This window comes from Anarrhichthys ocellatus, unplaced genomic scaffold, assembly GCF_004355925.1.
Source record: "Anarrhichthys ocellatus isolate YVR2014 unplaced genomic scaffold, GSC_Weel_1.0 scaffold32, whole genome shotgun sequence".
NCBI classification, from domain to species: Eukaryota; Metazoa; Chordata; class Actinopteri; order Perciformes; family Anarhichadidae; genus Anarrhichthys; species Anarrhichthys ocellatus.
The window spans coordinates 960,711-982,294 of NW_022280062.1; the positions used below are offsets into that span (position 1 = coordinate 960,711).

At 41.1% G+C, this 21,584-nt stretch overlaps 2 protein-coding genes across 2 annotated transcripts in view; both read left to right on the forward strand.

Moving 5' to 3' along the window:
- Nucleotides 1-134: 134 nt before the first annotated feature.
- Nucleotides 135-10,847, forward strand: atg9b (autophagy related 9B). Its single transcript, XM_031865438.1, has 13 exons — nt 135-811; nt 897-940; nt 1,269-1,333; nt 2,311-2,481; nt 4,890-5,031; nt 5,191-5,939; nt 6,090-6,243; nt 6,474-6,653; nt 6,769-7,014; nt 7,212-7,450; nt 7,580-7,673; nt 7,919-8,003; nt 8,792-10,847. The coding sequence occupies exons 1-13, from the start codon at nt 703-705 to the stop codon at nt 8,941-8,943; spliced, it is 2,430 nt and encodes an 809-aa protein (XP_031721298.1). The 5' UTR covers nt 135-702; the 3' UTR covers nt 8,944-10,847.
- A 5,426-nt stretch (nt 10,848-16,273) lies between these two features.
- obscnb (obscurin, cytoskeletal calmodulin and titin-interacting RhoGEF b) overlaps nt 16,274-21,584 on the forward strand; it is a 48,442-nt gene continuing 43,131 nt past the window's right edge. The window contains exons 1-4 of the mRNA XM_031865290.1: nt 16,274-16,444; nt 17,595-18,690; nt 20,727-20,996; nt 21,171-21,431. Coding sequence (XP_031721150.1) covers nt 17,604-18,690; nt 20,727-20,996; nt 21,171-21,431 — 1,618 coding nt within the window. The 5' untranslated portion in view covers nt 16,274-16,444; nt 17,595-17,603. The remainder of the gene's footprint in view (nt 16,445-17,594; nt 18,691-20,726; nt 20,997-21,170; nt 21,432-21,584) is intronic.

The window sequence follows — 21,584 nt, forward strand, 5'->3', positions numbered from 1 at the left end:
GTGCAACATTGTCATAAAGTGACGCGACAAAAAACTAACTTTTGGGGGGAAAACGTGAGAAAACTACAATTCACACCCGGAAATGACGGCAGCTAAAATGAAAGTGACGTCAAAGACGTTTTGTTGACATTTGTTTGGTGAAAGACAAAAACAGTGGACACACACACACACTGGATGGTGTATTTTGGGAAATCAACTAACGGACCTCGCGACAAACGGAAGACCAGCGTACAGTTAGGGATTTCAACATAGCCGCGTGCGTTAAAAACGAGCTCTGGTCAAGGTTGGACTCAAAGAAAGAAGATCCAAACATCAGCAGACAGACGGACCAGGACAAAACAAACCATGAGTGGCTGAATCATTCACAGGCTAACCAGCCATCAGTTGAGTTAGGTTGTGATCTCTAAATACGGCAACTAACCAACAGTTAGTCTGCCGAAGATCCATATACTTTATTCTTAACTGCCACTCAGTATTTGTGTTCCTGTGGTAGTGTAGTGTTACACGAGCGGTGACCGTTAGACTAGCAAGTTAGCAAGCTAGCTGTAAGCTAACGTTATCCTTATTTCAACTGCTTGAGCTGTTGGAGGAGCTAATATCTACAGAATGTAGCTTGGGCTACGAGACTGCATTCGTTTCATATACAGTGTTTACTACAAGTTGCTCGTCAGTTTAGGAGTGGCCATAAGAATGTGAAGCGCAATGGCCAACTTTGAAGCTTACCAGGAGTACCAGAGAATTGAGGACTTTGAGGAGGACTCGCCACCAGGGGAGGACGATTTACTGGTGCACGTGCCAGAAGGCCTAAAAGGTAAACATGTTATTACCACCTAAAGTTAGTTAACACAATAACATGCAACAGGGTCAAAGTGATAATGCTTTCATTTGTTTTGCAGAATCATGGCACCATATCAAGAACCTGGATAACTTCTTCAAAAGGATATCCTTTTAAATTATAGTATTGTTCAGTAGCAGATGTGTCAACCTTTACTGCCATTGCGTATGATGCTGGCATCATGTCATGCTGACACTGACTACTTAAGACACTGGTCAGTAGTCATATTTAGAATCTGTTGGGTTTGTTTACTTCGTGACCGCCATGTGAGTCATTTCTTGGGATTTGATTTTCCTAGAGTTTGATGATGTCGGTGATATCTTATGTGTTGTCCTGTAGATTCGTTGTGCTTAATCAATGTATTTTCAATGACTGACCAAGTATAAGGCTTTGTTTAAGCTTATTTCAGATTTCCCTTAACCAGCTTGTCCACATCTATCATTTCCATCAAAAGAATGGCTTCGCTTGTATGATGATATCGGAGTTCTTCGAACTTATGTAAGTACAACAAACACTGAGCTCAGATGCCTATAGTTATCTTCATCATGAGACACTGTGATGTGTTTATAATTAAAAGCATTAGGTTGAGTTTGCAGTTCCAACAGGACCCTTGTTGTGAGTAAGACTTGGGCCTTGATCATTTCACTGGTAACAGTCTGTGTTGTTGTTATGGTCGTTAAGTGTGCCTCAAGCTTCAGCAAGGAACAGGTTCAGGCAGATGATTTTAAAAGCAGCTGGGCGTAGAAGCTCTTGTGAAATAACTTCCCCACACTAAACACTTACATTTTGACGATTGCTTTATTTGCTATAAGCGTTTGTACATTTATTATTACTATCACCCTTTTTGGAGCATTTCTCCTGGTGTAACTTATTATGTTATCACCAGGCCAATGTGTCGGTGCTACATATTGTTTAATTTCCCTTCCTGCTACATAAGATATGTTTTTGCTAATACCAGTAAGCTATCTCTGTTATTGGGTCCTGGTCTGGTGTTCGTGTGATTCTGACCACAGTTGGCTTATTCATTTGGAGCCTCTTAAACTATTAGCCTGAGAAACTCTGTCCGCATGTCTCACGAAGATTTGTGTGCTTAATCCTTAACTACTACCCAGTATTCATCATGTTCCTACGGTAGTGTAGGGTTACATAAGCGGAGTCTGTCAGACTACTAAGCTAGTGTTAGCGGTAGCTAACGTTACTCTTATTCCAACTGCTTGAGTTGCTGAGTAGCTAGCTCCAGAATGTTGCTGAGGTTGCGAGACTGCAGTAGTTGCACCCAGTTGGAGGTGATCTGTCACACAAGTAATTGCAGAGTGCACTATCACTGCTTAGGAATGAAATATAGTCACTTATCTTAATACTGTATACCAATATTAGTCTCTTTTTGTCGTCGTTAGTACTTTGGGTATTCTTGTTTTGTTTTGTTTGACTGTCATTCATTTATTTTTTTTTCTTTTCTCATCTCATCTAAACAGTCAGTTATTGTTTGTTGTCATGTTCACAACGTTCCTCGTCAACTGTGTGGAGTACGATGTCCTGTTTGCCAACCGAGTGGTCAACCACACCGGCCCGGGCCAGAACCCCTTGGACAGAAACAAGGTCACTCTTCCAGATGCCATCCTCCCCAGTGAGCAGTGCACTCAGAGGTAACCCTGTTTCAGACACGTCTATGGGGAGCTTTAGAGTGTGAACGTGTATTTTTTTCCTTTTGGGGGCAAAATGAGTAGAAACGTCAAGGTGAATTAATTGAAAACTCTAAACTTTACATGATGTGCCCGTCCTCTCATTCCAGCCAGTTTGATTGGATGCTTTGTTCTCACGCAGACATGGTCTCGGATATTATTAGAGTCCTTTTTAGAGAGGTTTTCATTTGTCCGGCTTAATACAGTTGTAATCAGAGTTTCAGACTTAATTTCTTATTGAATTGTGTCAGATGTGGCTTCAGGCGGCAAGATACAGTCACATTCACATAGAAGGACTATAGAGCAGTGGACTATTTAGCTGTTCCCCGTGGGTTTGTAGATCTACTGGTAGGCAATGTCTCTTTAAGCTGTTATTAACTGTCGGCACTCTAAGCAAATGGTCTTAGCAGAAACTAAGAAGACCAGCGTACAGTTAGGGATTTCAACATAGCCGCGTGCGTTAAAATCTTTTTCGTCATTTGCAGACCTGAGTATCCATTTCCTGTTTTTATTCTTAAACCCAAAATAATCAACTTTAACACGCATCAAAAATATGACCCAAATGTTATATTTTTATGTTATCTTTATGAAGACTTCTGCCAAATTAAACTAATTATTTTTTGGAAAAGGTGTTGACGCCGGTGGTGATAGCAGATTAAAAGCTAACATTACGTTTTGGAATTGTTTAAAAAAAAGCTTCCATCAAAAAAAGCGTGATGTTTAACCAGATTGAAGTAAAAGTGACATGTGTCTCTTTCTTGAAGTGTGTTTCTTTCTCAGTTTTGTTGTTTATGAACCTGAGATCGGTGGCTTCGAGTTGCCCCATTCCTGTAACTGATGGTTACTTAGAGGAAAGTATTTGTGTACTGTGTTAAGACTGGCTTTAGGGAACAGGACAATGTAATTGATAGCTTTGGTGAGGTATAACTGTCCAGCCGAGATACTGACGACTCAGCTGAGCCAGAGAGCTGACGACCACATGACACCTCGCTGGCTGAGAGGGACAGGCCCCCTCCAAGCGCAAATGTTTTTTTTCTCCTCCAAAATGTAGCCTCGCCTCTGCGTGTTATCTACAGCTTGTCCAATAGGCCTCTCTCATTAATTAGTTCCTTGATTATGACTGTGGCTCAGTAGTCATTGATATCGCAGGCGCTGATGTAAAACCGCTTGAAGTTCTAATTTGGGAACAGCTTGTTCCACAGTTTGGAACCTCTCTGTCCTCCTCGTATCCTCAGAACTTCTCTAATTTCCATTTTATAGCCAGATGCTTGTCCCGAAAACATTATCACATTTTGTTTATTATATCTGAAAGTTAACTGATATAAAATGACAAACAAACAATGTAAAAGTGCATCAACAACTGCTTTAATATTAGCCAGTGCGACATGTAATACACTAAAGCAGAGGTCTTCAACAGGGGGTCCGCGGCCCCTAGGGGGTCCGTGAAATTTTTGGTTGATTAGACAAAAAAAAAAAAAATGTAATACATTTTTTTTTTTTCTCTAAACATGAATCTGTCCATTATTTTAATAGTTCAGTATTGTATGAAATATATATATATATATATATATATATATTCTACATTTATGTTTAAAATGAAAACATCAGTTTGAATAGCTTGTGTGTATCATTATCATGCGATTGACAGACAATGTTGATATTAGCATTGGTATCAGCTGACAAGGTATGTTTATAAAAGGCAGTGGCACGGCCACCCTACTCACTGTACCTTGCACATGTTTAAAATAAAAACATGAATATATGAACCTGTATATTATTTGAATAGCTTAGTATTGAATGCACAATAAAGAGGTATACACGGTACTAGTCCCATTTAATATAAAACACAATTTTATACAATATATATAGTCGGGGGTCCCTGCTCCATCTCTCTATCAGTTTTGGGGTCCTTGGCCTGAAAAATGTTGAAGACCCCTGCTCTAAAGAGTCCTTTATTTTAGAGAATGAATTAAGAGCAAAAATTGAAAATTCTCAACTGTTTATCATGAAATAAGTTAAATACTGAATAAAGGGTCAATTTACAAAGAGGAGAGGGGGTGTACTGTGTGTGCCTCTGAGTACTGTGCCACTGTACTTGCTATTCTGAATCCCAGGTATCAAATTAGCCTCCCCTTAATAACCACTTTGTCAAGATATTTATTGGCATGCTATCTTTCCATCCCCTTCCAAATATCGTACGAGCATCGAGGCTCTTACTGTAAATGTCCTAACAAGGCTGGAAGTCATGTTAACCTGGTTAAACCATGGCTGAATATCTACGCAGTCACTCATGTCTGAATGTCCAAAATCCATAACTCAAAGAGATAAATACAGACTGCCATATCTGAAAGAGGGCTTTTGTTTCTATTCAGGATCCAAGAGAACAGTTGGATCATATTCCTTCTCATCATGGCAGCCATCTTCTGGCTCTATCGACTTGTCAAAGTCTTTTGCAATGTTCTTAGCTACTGGGAGATCAGGCAGTTCTACATCAAAGCCCTGAAGATCAGAATGGTAAGTGCCACACCTGGAGACCTTATCATCACATGTAATCACTCTTTTGACAGATGTCTTATGCTTACGATTATAAAACCACAAAGATGTCCATGTTGTCGTGCATCATCTCTGTAGTATTCGTCGGCTGACTTTGTTCTCCCTGCCACATTGTCCCAGGATGAACTATGCAACTTCACGTGGCAGGAAGTCCAGGACCGGCTCATCAGCCTGCAGCGAGAGCAGCAAATGTGCATACACAAGAAAGAGCTGACTGAACTGGATATCTATCACCGCATCCTGCGGTTCAAGAACTACATGGTGGCCATGATAAACAAATCGCTGCTGCCGGTGCAGCTGCAGCTCCCCCTGCTGGGCAACGTGGTGTTCCTCACCCAGGGCCTCAAGTACAACTTTGAGCTCATTCTCTTCTGGGGCCCCGGCTCTCTGTTTCAGAACAAGTGGAACCTGCACCCCAAGTACAAGCGGAACGGGAACCGCCTGGAGCTGGCGCAGCAGCTCAGTAGAGTCATCCTGCTGATGGGTTTGGCCAACTTGGTGCTGTGCCCCTTCATCCTGGTGTGGCAGGTGCTCTACGCTTTCTTCAGCTATACCGAAGTGATCCGCAGAGAACCCGGAAGCCTGGGGGCGCGACGCTGGTCCCTGTTTGGGCGTTTATACCTGCGGCACTTCAATGAGCTGGACCACGAGCTGCATGGGCGTTTAGGCCGGGGCTACAAACCCACGTCCAAGTACATGAACTCCTTTACGTCGCCAGTGCTGACCGTGCTGGCTAAGAACTTGGCCTTCTTCTCGGGCTCAATCCTGGCCGTGCTCATTGCACTGACGGTGTATGACGAGGATGTTCTGACAGTGCAGCACATTCTGACCGCGATCACTGTGCTGGGAGTGGTCATCACTATCACCAGGTGAGTGTTCAGAGCCAGGTTTCCATCATTGTTTCCAGATTTCCAGTTTCCAGTCAAAAATCAAACTGTACTGTACAAAACTATCCCGTTTTCCTCGTTCATAGTTGTACTGTTGAGAAATGTAGATATTTTGTACCTGTCCCACACCAGGTCCTTCATCCCAGATGAGCATATGGTGTGGTGTCCAGAGCAGCTGCTGCAGTGTATGCTGGCACACATTCACTACATGCCAGACCACTGGAGGGGCAATGCTAACAAGAGCGAGACCCGTGACGAGGTGGCGCAGCTGTTCCAGTACAAAGCGGTGAGGGGCGGAGACACTCGGTGGATAGGAACACTTTTGTCACAGTCTAAACTAAAGTTATGGTGGAGTTGTTGTTGTGATTGATGACGTTTTTAATGTAGCACCTGATCACCGAAGAGACGTCAGACTGGCTTCAGTCTCGTAGTACAATCACTGGATTTATTGTTGCATTTAAATATATTTATATTCTACACATTATATATGATGCGTGTTTTCTCCGTCTGAATCAGGTGTTCATTTTGGAGGAGTTGCTCAGTCCAATCGTCACGCCCTTCATTCTCATCTTCCACCTGAGGAATAAGTCTCTAGAGATCATTGACTTCTTCAGGAACTTCACTGTCGAAGTGGTCGGAGTCGGAGACATCTGTTCCTTTGCGCAGATGGACATTAGACGGCACGGAAACCCAACAGTAAGATCCTCCATAGGATTCAAGCCAGTCAGTTCATTAGAGTTTCTCAAGCTGTAAATGTACGACTGCTGTGATGTTGTTTGAATTGATATTTATCTCTATCGTGTTTTTGCAGTGGTTGTCAGAGGGCCAGACGGAGGCCTCCATATACCAACAAGCCGAAAATGGCAAGACAGAGTTGTCACTTATGCATTTCACCATTAAGAACCCGCGCTGGCAGCCGCCTCAGGAGAGCTCGGTGTTCATCAGCCATCTGAAGGAGAAGGTGCAGCACGATGCACAGGGCGGGCCCTCCACCCAGCTGCTGCTCTCCGAGGCGCCGCTCTGCACTTCACTGCAGTCCAACGAGCCCTGCACCGGGGTAAGAGCCCTCGAGCATCACACAAAGAGCATGTACCCCACATCGTCATGTCATGTCAAAGAAACTGCGTAAATGTTAACAATGAATATTCATCGCCACAGAATAACAAAATTACTCCAGAATAGATTTATCGGCATAAACTATTGATCCATAAACAACTTCGTGGCTCTGTATTGACCTTTTGTTGCTGTTTCCAGCCTGATAATCTGTTGGCCAGCGTCCTGGCTCACCCAATCCTCACCGCGTCTGGACTACAGGGGCGAGACCATCGCTTCATCCCGCCGAGCACCGCTGCTTCTGCTGCTGCCAGCGTCCTGGCCTCTCTGTCCACCTCTCAGCTCCCGCACAGCAGCCGCGGCCGCTCCCACGGCCTCCTGCACTCATCCGTCCACCCCGAGAGCACCATGTACCGCAGCGACCGCACCGTCATCGACAGGTACCTCACATGCACATTACGTTTTCTACGACAGTATTCACACACTGTACTCAGAAACAGTGTTTGGTGAGATCAATAAATAAATGCAAATGCTTGTCGTCAGCTTTGGTTAACATGTTTCTTTTTCAGTATGTCTAACAGTGACTCTCACATCCGGAGCAATACGCTGCAGTCAGAGTTTGCCTCAGCAGAGATGAGTCTCCACGCCATCTACATGCATGAGGTAATGTCCTGCCTCCAGGCCCTATGGTTGACATTAATATATTCATCCTCCTTTTCTCTGTTGTGTGCCTGAACTGTTGATCAGCGGCCGGCTTGAATTAGTTAGAGTTACAAAGGTTTTCAATGGTGACCAGGTTTTATGGTGAAAGAAAAGAGAGTTTTCGGGAGGAGAAACACATTTCAGTATCCCTTGTGAGCCTCTAGTCTACTGTTCTGCTGTACATTGACAACCGATTGTCTGTCCAGCTCCACCTGCAGACCTCCCACCCACAGAGAACTTCGGGGCAGTGGCAGAACCCAGTGCCAATGAGAGATCTGCACACAAATGCTAGTAAGTGAAAATCCTGTTTTTGAATAACCTTGCAAAACAGAACTATAGCTGAAAAGTTAATGGCAGTTCTGTTTGTTAAGTTTGAGTAAGATTTTAGACCCGCATTCATAATTATTTTTGATATTAATATTGAATCTAATGACTCTTGAGAAATGGGGAAAAAGATTGTTTGTAGTGTGAAATTACGGTCATGACCCGAGTCTGCAGCACTTAATTACACACAGAACAACAGCCGCAAGTCGAGCAGAGCCACAAAGGCCTTTAGAATAAATTACAACAGCTTTTAGGAGTAAATATGTCTGCTCTAATGTTCGTCAAACTTAAGTTATATTAAATGGTAATGTAGTACAGAAACCAAAGCCGCACTGACAACAGTAACATGACTGCAAATGTAAAGCTGATTGCGACTTATTACAAGTTTCAAGTTGATTATTCCAGCTGTAGTTAATTGAATGGAGACTAATGGCTGTGAGGTCAAAAAACGCATTAGAAGAAGTAAAGTATATACAGTGATTTGTAGCACGAAAACATGCCAAATCCTTCTATTGTATTATTTATTTTTAATAATAATAATAATGCATATTATAATATAAGAAGAGTTTATACACAGGCATGGAGCAGTATGACCTTTTAACAGGTGAGTTTTAACATGATCTCAGTGAAACACTGATCTTAATATCAGATGCGATTAGATTGAATCATTGTAATAATTTCCCTTTTTAAAATTTTCCGTGTTATCTCCATTATGCCAAAGAAAGACTCTGACCTTGCATCAACACTCTTGTCAGGTTTCCAGGCTAACAGTGGCCTTGGCGCCAGCATGTCCATGCCCACCCCGGTCCACCTCGGTGGCTGGCAAGAGGAGGAAGAGGAGAATGAAGATGATCAGGAGATTAATAATGGATCTACTCCAAAGCAGAACGCGGGGAGTAGTTGTTGAAGTGCCTTATGTCATAAGGTATATGCTCTCTTTTAATCTCTGTCATATGACACACGTCTACGATCTATGCTTTGTGGTTCTGTTTCCTGTGTGTTGGTCGAACCCAACAACAAACAATGGCCTTTTATCCTGCAAGGGATACATCGCCATGATAATTTCTCCTCTCTTTCTTTTACTTTTTTTTTTTTTTTTTAATAAGTGTTTACATTTTATTTTCTTCTATGAACATTGTGGCCTTAGATGATCTTCATGGAGAATTTAGCATGGACCTTTTTAAAGCATTGCTCAGCGTTTTGTTTTCGGAGGGGCTCGTCGAGTAACCACTGTCTCTGCACCTCCGCGCCTCATCCTGTCACATCAAGGCAGACTATGGCATCAGGGAAACCATACGTCTTCCGTCCGATCCGTGTCGACTTTGTCACAAACGTGTACAGACAAACTTTAAAGTGTAAAGTGACGGAGGGGACACTGTGGTGTGTTCGTGGGATCACTGTGTGAAAAGGAGTGCAAAAGGCTCATCTCGACTTCTGCCGAGCCTTCAAGTGTTTGTGCATTAGAAAGGTTCACTCACAGAGGGACGATCGGTGCAAACTGTGTCGTAGCTGCCTGAGCAATTGTGAAAAAGATTATTCAATATTTCAAGTTGTGCTGTTTGAACCCTGGTGATTTGTAAATACACTTTTGCATCTTAGTTGTCCTTTTTAAAAGTCCACATTTTTTACTACCAGAGCTTATCCTTGAAAATTATACCAAGTATTAATTTGATAAAGAGGAGCAGGAGTACAGGAGCAGAACTACTAAAACACCATGTGTACCTGGCTAAAACATGTCTTTAATCCAGACACACACATGCGTTGATGCTGCTGTCTGTGTTTAGAGGTCCTAAATACAGGTTTTTACTCAGTATTACTGTTGGAGCTGATTCATTATAAACGGGACTGAAATCATGGGCCCCAAATACACTTGGCGTCAAAATCCCAATGCAGATATAAGATGTCTTTTAAGTCTATTGAAGCTGGACACAAAGTCAGCTTTATGCCTTAACACCCATTTAATAACATCCTAGCTTCCGTATTACCTCAGTGGTGGTGAAGAAAAACTATTACTCCAATCAATACCTCTGCAGTGGGAATATATATATATATATACAATATGGGGTTCTTTGCAATGTGCAGATGCATCTTTTAACTGCATTTTGATTTTAATGGCGTGTGTAACTGGACTCTGTTCCATCTTCTGTTGTTATTTCCTGCCCAGCAGATGTTTTAAGTTGAGCGTTGATGTCCCAGAAAAGGTGGGAAGGAATCTTTTTTTTTTTTTTTTTTTTTAATTTAAAGAACAAAATAGGGGGAGTGTACCTGTTGCAAATTGTTGTGCACTTTAGCCTTTTGTTTGCATCCTTTTTTCCAAAACTCTCACATGATTTAAAAAAAAAAAAAAAGGAACTTTATCATAAGGGCTGATTTGAAAGTTTTAGGGCAGCAGTTCCTCTCAGCGTTGGCTGGATACTTTCAAAGTAAGAGCATGAGGAGAGAAAAAAAGCCTTTCCACGGTCTGTATCATTTGTTAGCTTTATTTATTACCTGTGCCCCCAGATATTTAAGTGATGTTTGTATTTATTTGGAAAAAAATGATTGTTTTGAGAAATGATTTACTTTCAGAAATTATTTTCAATGAAAAAAAAAAAAAATCTAAGTTCCCCCACAAAAAATTGTAAAAAAAAATGTTGCTTTTGAAATTCTGAAAAAACGATTTTATGAATGCAAAGATAACATGGCTAGCTGCATGATTTCTAATGTGATTCACACTTAAAATGAAGTGGGACTAAATCTGCTTGTCGATTTGGTGCACAAAAACAAATCTTTCCACCTATTTTTTATTGCATTCTTCATAGAACAGTAATATATATATATATATATATATATATATATATATATATATATACACATATATATGTGTGTCATCCTTCACAACTGCAAGACTTCAGAAGATACAGATGTGTCTTTACCCTCTCCATGTTTAGAAACTATGTCTGTGGAAGGAATGCTTTTGGACACCTGCGTAATTATGCTGACATGAACTCCGAATTTTGCACTGACAGAATATAAACCTTTTTTCTTTTTAATGTGTGTGTGTGTGTATATATATTTACAATACTTGCATAAGTTACATTTTAGGAACTGCAGGTCTCAAAAGGGATGCTTGAGTCAGTCTCCATCCGGAATGTCCTCTCCTCGTTGTTTGTATATAAGCAAAGCATCGGCACATGTTGTTCCGCCGTCGTCCACAGCAGACCCACCTGGAAATACTGTGGCCAATCGACTCTGGTCGGCAGACGTTCGCCCTGTAGGTGACTGTGTGTGTGTGTGTCTTTGTCACACTGTTTAATATGCGTACATGAGTGTTGTGTTCACTGTCCATCTTGTGCAGTGAGTTTATGTCGTAGAGACACTGGAGCTCAGCTTTGTCTCCACATATTACACCTCACCGTCATGTTTGTCTTTTTGTTTGAATCAGTGCCTTAGTATTAAGGACTAGTAATTGCTCTCTATAGAAGCCATTTCATGTAAACCATTGGATTTACTTTCACGGATTCAGCAGCACATAATATGTACAGTATTTTATTTTTGCTGGTCATTGTGTGTGTAGCATCACGTATGTAACGGACGTGGCTTGTAAGATGAGTCGTTCACTGATCTTGTTTCAGTCTGTTGCATCCGACAGCACACTTCTTCTTATCGTGGTGTTTCGATTTGCACTGTCCTGAATATCCTAAAGAAGCAGGAGTGTGCCTTGTAACTGCTGGTGTCATCACAGCCAACCCTCTCATCTTACCGTGGTTTCTCATCCACTATACACCAGTCTAACAATCACAGTGACTGGTAACAAGGTGCTACGTTTCCATCCGGAAGTGTTGAATAAGTTTTTAAGTTGAGTTTGTCGTTTTGTGACACAGGTTTGTCTGTTTGTTTTGTTCTGAAGAAAAGAAAGATGCCAAAATAACTTGTTTTCAGCACAGCTTTCATGTGTTGTTTTTCTGTGAGTGAGTAGAGACGCAAGTACATCTTATTTTGAGTGTTTTTAATGATTTTATGTGTGGTTGATTATGTGATGTTTGTTTGAAATAAAAATATATTTAAATTTTCATTTCATTTGTTTTATGTTTGCGTTGCTGGTTTGAGATTACGATGTGAAACACTTATAAGAGTTGTATGTATCTGACACTGATATATTTATGCTTCTGCTTTCGTCCCTCTGAACTGAGCAGGAAGTCCTTTTCATTCACAACTTGGTGATTCTGATCGTGTTTATTTAGCACGGCTCATTGATGAAGTAGAGCCTGATAAGTCTGAGAGGTCTTATAGTCACTGTACGTCTGTACTGTGACTAAATACACCGAAGGATACTCAAAGCTTTGTGTGGGATTTAAAACCATCTGACTTTAAAGACTCCTCGTGGTAGTATCAGAGAAGGCACTGAGGCTGACCGCAATGCAAGGTGTGACATGGACAACCACACAAACTAAACAATCAACCATCGATGAAAATAATTAACCATCAAAATAATGATGTACCCAATGACGAACATCTAAAAGAGTGAAAGAATGATACATATATTTTACGTGCATGTGATTTCAATGTGTTTGATTTAATCTGATAAATCAGTAAGTTTTTGTCTTTAGGTTTTGAACTCTTCTTCCACCTTCCCTTCCTCGAGGTGCAATAAGAGCTCACCGGTGCAAATCTTTCAAAAAGGAATACTTCCTTCTTTAGTTTTTATTTACTGTCCTCAGTAACATGTGTCCTGAACAGATCAAGTCTATGTGCCACGTCTGTGTTTCAGTGCTGCGTGTCTCCTTCTCTGTCGCTCACGGTCTCTTTCCAGATACAGCTGAGTTCTTTCACTGCTAACATCCGACTCGCCTGTGAGTAGCAGAACAAACACCTTTTGGCTCAACTGAATTCCTGCAGTCTAATCCTCGGTTGAATGGTGGGTTCCCCCCTATTGTAATAAAAGTATTTCTTTCCACATTCGTTACGTCTTTGTTTGATTGCTCTTCGTGGGTCAGAATAGTGAAGCTGACTTTTGTTTCATTGTTTCCTGCGTTATCTCAGTGCCCTGTGTACCCCTGTTGCCCTCCTTATACTCTGTCAATACTGTAAATGCTATCCACATTGTAAATAAACACCACATGCCTCTATTTTGAGACACACTATTTAGTCTCATCTGTGTTTTTTTACTCATAATCAAGTGATTGTTATATCTTAAAGTCCTCTTTGCACATTTTAGGGACGCGGACGCCATCTGCTGTTTATCCTTGGCTATCTGTCCTCGCTGTTACTGACGTTTGTCTCGCTTGTCGTCATGTCTGCCGTGTAAATGTTCTTTTGAGGTAACACCCATGTGTTTCGGCTGTGAACATGATACAACCGTGACCTTAATCCTGAAATGCCTAAGAGGTCTGGTGGAAGGCCTCGTAGGTCAGATATTGGAGAGGATACATTACAAATGTTCTGTAAAAAAAAAAAATGGTCTCATCACCAAGACATTTTTTACTTGTTGCTTAACAGCATAGCCAGGTGCTATGTGCCGGTCTGCTGTATTGTGCTCAGGTGTTTGGTCAAGAATGACTTTTGGGTAATCACCAAAGGTTGTGGAAATACCATCCGTGATGTTATTTGATGCTCCTAACTGATTGGGCTTCAGGAAAGGCAGACCACAGAAAGTGCAAAGATGGAGGAGAAAAAGCAATTGAAAGGTACGTTAAATTTGATTATATAAACCAAACAGGCTTTTATTATTATTATCATCCCTTATGTTACATAACATGTTTGGGTGAATGTGGGACAGACAAAAGAGTTCTCCATCAGTTTGTTTTAATTGTTCCTTTTTTCGTCAGTATGCTTTCAGGAGCATGGAAACCAAAGCCAGCAGCCAGTACAGGATGAGCAGAGGCAGGCAGCAACAGTGGATTACTGTCTGCTAGAGTTTCGGGAAGTTTAAATCAGGGTCCAGGCGACCTGCTGCTGTCAGTCATTGGCACTGGGGGAAAGCCCACTCTGGAAGACCAAGGAAATACCATAGAGGCCAAAGAATAGGGAAGAAAGGGGTAAGACTTGTTACCCATTGTTTTAGAGAATAACATTAAATATAATACATATAATTATGTCTCTAAATATGTGATAAAGTAGGGTGTGAAAAAAATGAATGCCCTGCTATCTAATGATTGCTATGTCATGCTAAACATGTTGGAATCATTGTGAAGATGTCATGGGAGATGTATTTAAAGCACTGCTGTATTTGAGGCTTTTGTACACTATGAGGTCATAACTTAATTATGGGCTGACCAGCCGGGTAAAGCAGCTGCCAACATGGTGGCGGTGAAACACAGTGTGTCACAAGCTCAAGCAACTTCAACCACATGTACTGTACATTCAATAGAGGTTTAGGCGGAACACACACTGCATACATATATGTAGGTGGTAAGAAACTGTCCATAAGAAAGTGAAGGTTATTCAGAAAATGGGCAGTTATCAGAAATACAGACGAGTCAGCAGGCTATGACCATAGTCTTGGAATTGCATGCAATGTTATGCATTGTTATTGTTTAGAAATTGTGATAAATTATGTCAGTTAGTCTACTCTCACTGTATGCTGGTACGGTTCTAGTGAAACAAGAGAAAATAACAAAAAAAAGACTTAAAGGAAGACTGACATTTATGGAAATATGATTGTTTGTCAGGTACCCACAGTCTGATTAGAGGACTGATATGAAGTTCATTTATTTTATGTTCTCTGCACAGATCCGAACAGGTGTTAGTGCAGCTGAAAAACTAGAATAATAGGGAAGTAGTCAAACCTCTCAACGGGAAAAGCATGACAAAAACAAAATAAGAAGTCTGTTACCTTCACATTCAGACTCTTCGGATTTAAATTGGCTCGTCCTTTGGCTCAGCTCGCACTACACACTAAGATGAGCCTAAGATCATTCAGTACTGATAGACATGGCAAGAGATTGATGTGCAGGTCACACATTTGCATATAGAAGAGAGGCTCAAAATAACAAGTGAAGTTGTAATATAATTGAGTCTGAAGTCATCAATAGTCCTGTATGAGACAATATTCTAGCTGACTGTGGATCTGGAGGAATCACTATCTCCTCTGTGTTTTATTGAGTGTCTACGAAACAGGATTTGGACCTTTGTGTAAGGAAATAAAATAATGAAATATACATAAAAACAGTTAACTAAATAAATGAAATATGGAAAATTCAAATAGAACATTTTACAGCCATTTTGGTGGGATTTGGACCAGAATGGAATTAAGAAAATGTGGTTAATTGTGTGTAATAATATGATGTATGTGTTGCTACTGAAAACCATGGTGGAACAAGTACTTTTAGTTGAAGAAGCAATGCCACTCTGTAGAAATACTCAAGTACAAGTCCTGCATTCAAGATATATCATAACTAATCAATGGAATATTATTGTATTTGTTTTTATTGGTAAGCATAATTTCAAAGTAGAGGTGAGGCACATTTTGACTACTTTATATACTGTTGGATAGTTTGATCTACAGCACAGCAGTGGTGGGAGAAGTACTCAGATATTTTACTTCCTAACCTCTGAAGCAAAACCACAATGTAGAAAATCAATTAAAAGTTATGCATTCATTATTTACTTTATTTTTTTAAGTAAAAATACATGGTATGGTATTACCATCAAAATATACTAAGTACCAATGTGCTCATTGTACAGAATGGCCCATTTCAGAATAATGTTTATTGTATAATTGGATCATATTATATATATTATATACTTTAGTGTTGCAGATGGTAACATTTTTATACAGCTGGGTTGCTTAATCTATAACAGCATATTATTCATATGTTAATTATAATATTAATATGCAAAGTGCAAGTAACTAAAGATGTCAAATAAATGTAGTGGAGTAGGAAATAATAATAATCAAGTACTTAAGTACATGAGTAAATGTACTTGTTACTTTCCACCAGCTGAAGGAATCCACTCCCCACGTGTGACGCATTTTGGTAACTTAAGTAGTCTCTTATTCAGTTGAATTGTTATTATGACCTAAGTGTCCGACCTGCAGTGTGCAGCCCAGCAGAGCACAGGCCAGTCTGCTCTCCTTCCCGACCTCACTGGCAACCTATCTCCTATCTCCTATCTCCTACGAGTGGGACGAGTCTATTTTGGAAAGGGAGGCTGCGCAAAAGTAGGCGCGTCAGCTATTTGGCATCATGAGGTAACAAATAAGAAAAGATAAGTCTCGTCAACCGCCCATCGCAGGAGACTTTTGGGGGGGGGGGGGGGGGGATGTTCCACCATCCTGGATTTACAACCACTTCATTGGATATTTGAGCACAAAGAAGACATTTTTGGAGTTGGAGCTATCGTTCGGAAATCTTGACGGCACAACTGACGTTTTAGCGCACATGATTCAGCGCCCGTTTTACCTGAGTAGTGGCTGAAGACTCAAGGTGAACAAAGTAACTTAAGGCTAAAAACAAATTACGTTACATTAAGAATTATAGTCAGAACTTGACCGTTGTAGCATTTATTTTTTCCATTTATTTCAACTTAAATGCGTACGAGTATCTAAGTGATATACTTTCACACCTGTAACGGTTCCAATGACGTTACTGCTTTGAGTTAATAGCTTTGATATTAAAACTGTTATTAAGCGTATGTGCTCCATTTTTGTTTTTGCAGTTTTACGCAACGCAAATGATACTAATTGAATTACAACATACATTGTGGAAGTCGTTTTTATTTAGGGTAACGTTATAGTCACAGAGAAACGAAGTATGTTCCTGAAGTGGAAGCTTTATCAAACAGCTGATATCCCTTTCGCTTCTACAAATGGCAATGGACAGAGACGGGGTCTGACAGCTGAGGTTATTTTTGGGACAGGCAGTTCAAGCGGCAGAGGTGACAAAGCTGGCAAATGTCACTCTTTGAGAGGAACATATCGGCTCCATTTGACCTTGTTACAAAGGGAATTCGTTTGTTGTTGTGTTGTTAAACTACTTTTCGATCGAATAAGGCTGCATGGCACGAAGTTAAGTCGTTGTATTGACGAATGTCTGCAGGGCCAGCACAGGGGTATGTTGACTGACAGTTACTGTAAATGCCTTCCATAAATATGCCTATGTGGACTGTGGATTTATGTCTATTTTCATAGCATAACATATTTATAGAGTACACTTAACAGACTGTCACATCTCACAATGGTTTGGGTTCATTTGACAGTGTTTCTTTGTAATTGAATGTGTGGTGCGGAAAGTAGTAGAAGATAACTGGCAACCTTTTTTATCATTCAAAATGTGTTTGAATGATTTTGTTTGTTACAGTTCAGCAGAAATAAAAAATGTCTAAACCTTTATCAAATTCAGTTGTAAAACTGCCATTTATTAATTGTTCATAATTTAACCCAAATTAGTCACTGAAAAATTGTGTTTGGTAGCTAATAGCAAACTATATCAAACTACTACCTGTTGTTTTGCAAGCTATGTGAATCATTAGAATGACTTAAACGAATGTGACAAGTCCCGTTCAATGTTGCATGTTTTTCTTGTATACCCTGGCACGGTACTGTATTGTAACATTCATCTTTTTATTTGATTACAGGAATACACAATGGATAAAAACTTGTTCGGAGGAGTCCCCAGGTTCCTCACCCGCCCAAAGGCGTTCTCAGTGTGTGCAGGCAAGGATGCCACACTGAGCTGCACGATCGTGGGCAGCCCGACCCCACTGATCACCTGGGAGAAGGACAAGCTGAAGCTGACATCTGGGGGACGCTTCAAAACCGTGGACGATGGAGATGTGTACCGCCTCACCATCTATGACTTAACACTGGAGGACAGTGGCCAATTCATGTGCCGGGCCAAAAACAGCGTTGGGGAAGCTTATGCCGCTGTGACCCTCAAAGTGGCCCTGCCGACAGAGATGGTTCAGAGAGCCCCTGCTTTCATGGTTAAGCCTTCCTCTGCACGTGTAGGTCTGGGAGACGATGTTGTTTTCCACTGCCGGGTCGTAGCTTACCCTGAGGCCAACTTTGATTGGGAGAAAGATGGGCGCTACTTGGGGGAGACAAACCGTATCAAGATTGTTTCCGACAGTGACGGCAGCATCTTAAAGATCCAAAGTGTGCGTAACCTGGATAGCGGCACCTACACCTGCAGGGCCCAGAACACTGTTGGTCGTTCACACGCTGCAGCGGCTCTTGCCGTAGATGCCCAGGATTCCCGCCACCTGGCTGCAGACAAAAACACCTCCCTCCTTTCTCACCTACAAAAGCGCAAGGAGGAAATGAAGAAGGACATCACCATCTATCGCAACGAAGACAGCAGATCCTTTGTTTCTTCCTCCTCCAAGGTCGACGTCACAGATAGTTCGAGGTCTCTGAGTCTGGAACATGAGCTGAGGGCATCTGCGCTGGCAAAGCTGCCCAAAGGCGTGTTCACCCGTACCTGCACGGTGACTGAAGGTAAGCATGCCAAACTCAGCTGCTTTGTGACGGGTCACCCTAAACCCCACATCATCTGGAGGAAGGATGGAACAAACATCAGTGAGGGCCGCAGACATGTGATTTATGAGGACCACGCTGAGAACTTCATCCTCAAGATCCTGTACTGCAAGCAGACTGATAACGGTCTCTACACCTGCAATGCAACCAATATGGCTGGCCAGACCTACAGTGCTGTGTTGGTAACAGTCAAAGGTAAGATGGTCATGTATTAAGAAAATGCTACATACAGTCCAGTCAGTGATGCATTTTTACACACATTTAAGAGAATCCGCTATAAGTAAGCTATCATTTGATACATGGTCATGAATTATATGCATCATCTGTCAGCACATATAACATCACTCTGGACCACTATATTCTGCATTTACAGCATATATATATACGGCTGACATGATTACAGGATTTCATTGATATTAACAAGTCCCATAAATAGCAACAATGTGTCTTTCCAAGGCCCCAGCACCTGAGTCATTTCCTAAAATGGCTGAGCACTGTAGTTTTTAGCAAACCTTACTCAAACAGGACTATGTTGAGCTGATAATGAATACCCATTTGGTGCTCTACTGAGTATTTATAATACCAGGATGGTGTATGTGGGAGTTACTCAAAATAAACCACAGTGCCACAGTGAAGAAACGTGTCACCCAGTGCATCAGTGTGGCTCATTTATGTGTTGTGTGTTTCATCGCAATAGCAATGGAGGTATACGGCACAGAGGAATAAGCTACGTTAGAAGGATACACTCATTTTTGACAACTGCACTACTGTACGTGTTCAAATCAATATGCCAAAGCCTCATTTAAACATCCCAAAATGCGTGTGGCATTTCACAACAAGGTTGAATTCTGGCTCAACCTCTGAAGTAGGGTGTTGAGTTGCATCTATTTTCTGCTGGTGATGAGTAGTTCACAGATGCTAAGATGGTCGGTCACTCACTGGAGCACATTGGTACCACTGTTAGCGAGCACTTCCCTTGCAAAGATATTGGCCCAAGGGATGAAACCGTTGGGTTGTAGATTTCTGTCGGTATGTCCGCTAATGTGCTACTGATGTGCAGTTAATGGCTGGTGCAGGAAACCGGACACCTCTGATGTTTGCCTTGCAGGTTGTTAGTTTGCAGAATTTAATAGAAAATACAAATATTTTGAACTCCTAGTGGTTGGATGACCATTTATACATTTTTCCAATAAATACACAAAATACAGCATGGAGTAAGAAAAATACAACACATAAAAAAGAAAAACAACGAATAAGCCTACAGAGAATTGTCACTTCTGATATACCAGTATAATAACAATGGACATAGGAGTTTAACATGTACTGCATATCCTCAAAGCTTGTGACTAAATTACAAGATAAAGTGCTTTAGGAGCCACACTGTATCTCATCAACTTTTATTCTCCCTTGTGTATGACCAGTGTTTTTTTGCAACCTGATATACTCAAAGTAAAAATATTCAACTGCCAGGCTAAAAACAGCTCCCTTGCCCTTTGGAATGAAGATTGCAGGATATAGTTTAATGTAAATCTTGCATTTATTTTACGTAGGTACTTTAATTGATTTACTGAACCCAGTGGACTTCACCCGTAACTCACAGTGGAGTGCCACGTGTTTCAACACTTGATTCCTAAACTGTTGGCTTGGGTCCAAACGTATGGCTATGGATACAGCTTGAAACTGTAAAGCTCATTTGTGGTGCAGAGCGCTGAGAAAAAGGGGAAATGTACAAGGTGTACTCTGTAAACCTGCATTGAAATAGTGGGTGTGAAGTAGATTGAAACCTTCAGTTAACATTAAACAAAGTCATGTAAATATAAACAAATATCAGTAACATTTTGACATTATTTTACAGGTATTAAGCACATAACATTTGAAATTGTCATACTTAGGAGCATTTACAAGAGCATGCTGAAAGTTTCAGACATCCGTTTAACTGCCAGACCTCGATTTCACAGTTGACTACTGAAAGCTTCTTTTTTTTCTTGCTATATTGTCAAACACATATTTGCCCACATGTTCTTCTGTAAGAGCTTTTGACAATTGAAAACGTGTTGAGTAGCCAAGTCACAAGTTTTTGGTGCTCCAAAAAAAAAATGTCCAATCTCTCTTTCAATGCTAGACTAGCCTGAACTAGAGATTAAAGGGAAATTAATGTAGAACGTTTGTAAAACGGTTGATTTTAAGGTACTGCATTTTGTAGTTCATATGCATATTTTTCATTGTGTCAGAGCCTAAGGTGCCATTCAGGAGGAAGCTTCAGGATGTGGAGGTTCAAGAGAAAACGTCAGCCACACTGATGTGTGAGGTGCCTGTTAGTGCCACCCAGGCCAACTGGTTCATGGAGGAAACACGGCTGCAGCAAAGCACCAAATATTACATAGAGCAGGAAGGCACCCTTCGACGTCTCACCATACACAATGTCACCACCAACGACGATGGTGTTTACATCTGCGAGATGAAAGAGGGCAGTCGCACTGTGGCTGAGCTCACTGTCCTGGGTATGGTTGAAACATCTTTCTTTCCTAATAAATATTGTGTACAGGCATTACAAGTAATTAATATGACCTTAAAATACTGCTAAAAGTTGGAAAATTACAAACAGCTAGTCAATGTGTCGACAATGCCACTGAATGTGTTTCTTTATGTAACGTCTGCTTCCTCTCATATCTCAGGCAACATAACTAAGAAACTTCCCCGGAGGACAGTGGTCCCCGTCAGTGACACCGTCATCTTCTGTGTGGAGCTGGAGCATCCCTTCCCAGATGCGTACTGGACCCGCAATGGAGAGAAATTGAAGAAAGATTCCCGTATTTCCATTGCGTGCCTGCTCAGACAATACACACTCACAATTAGAGATTGCCAGGCAGATGACTCAGGAGAAGTGGCCTTTGTGGCTGGAGACTGCAAGACCTCCACTCGATTCTCTGTCACTGGTGAGGATGATCTCTGGGTCTAATTCAGATTCATTGCGTTTGTTCTGACTTGCTTGCATCATTTTCAGGATGGCCAGCTATGAAAGTAAAACCCCGGTTGTAAAAAAGAAAAATGTGATATTTCTATAATCTTTCTTTTGATTTACTACAATC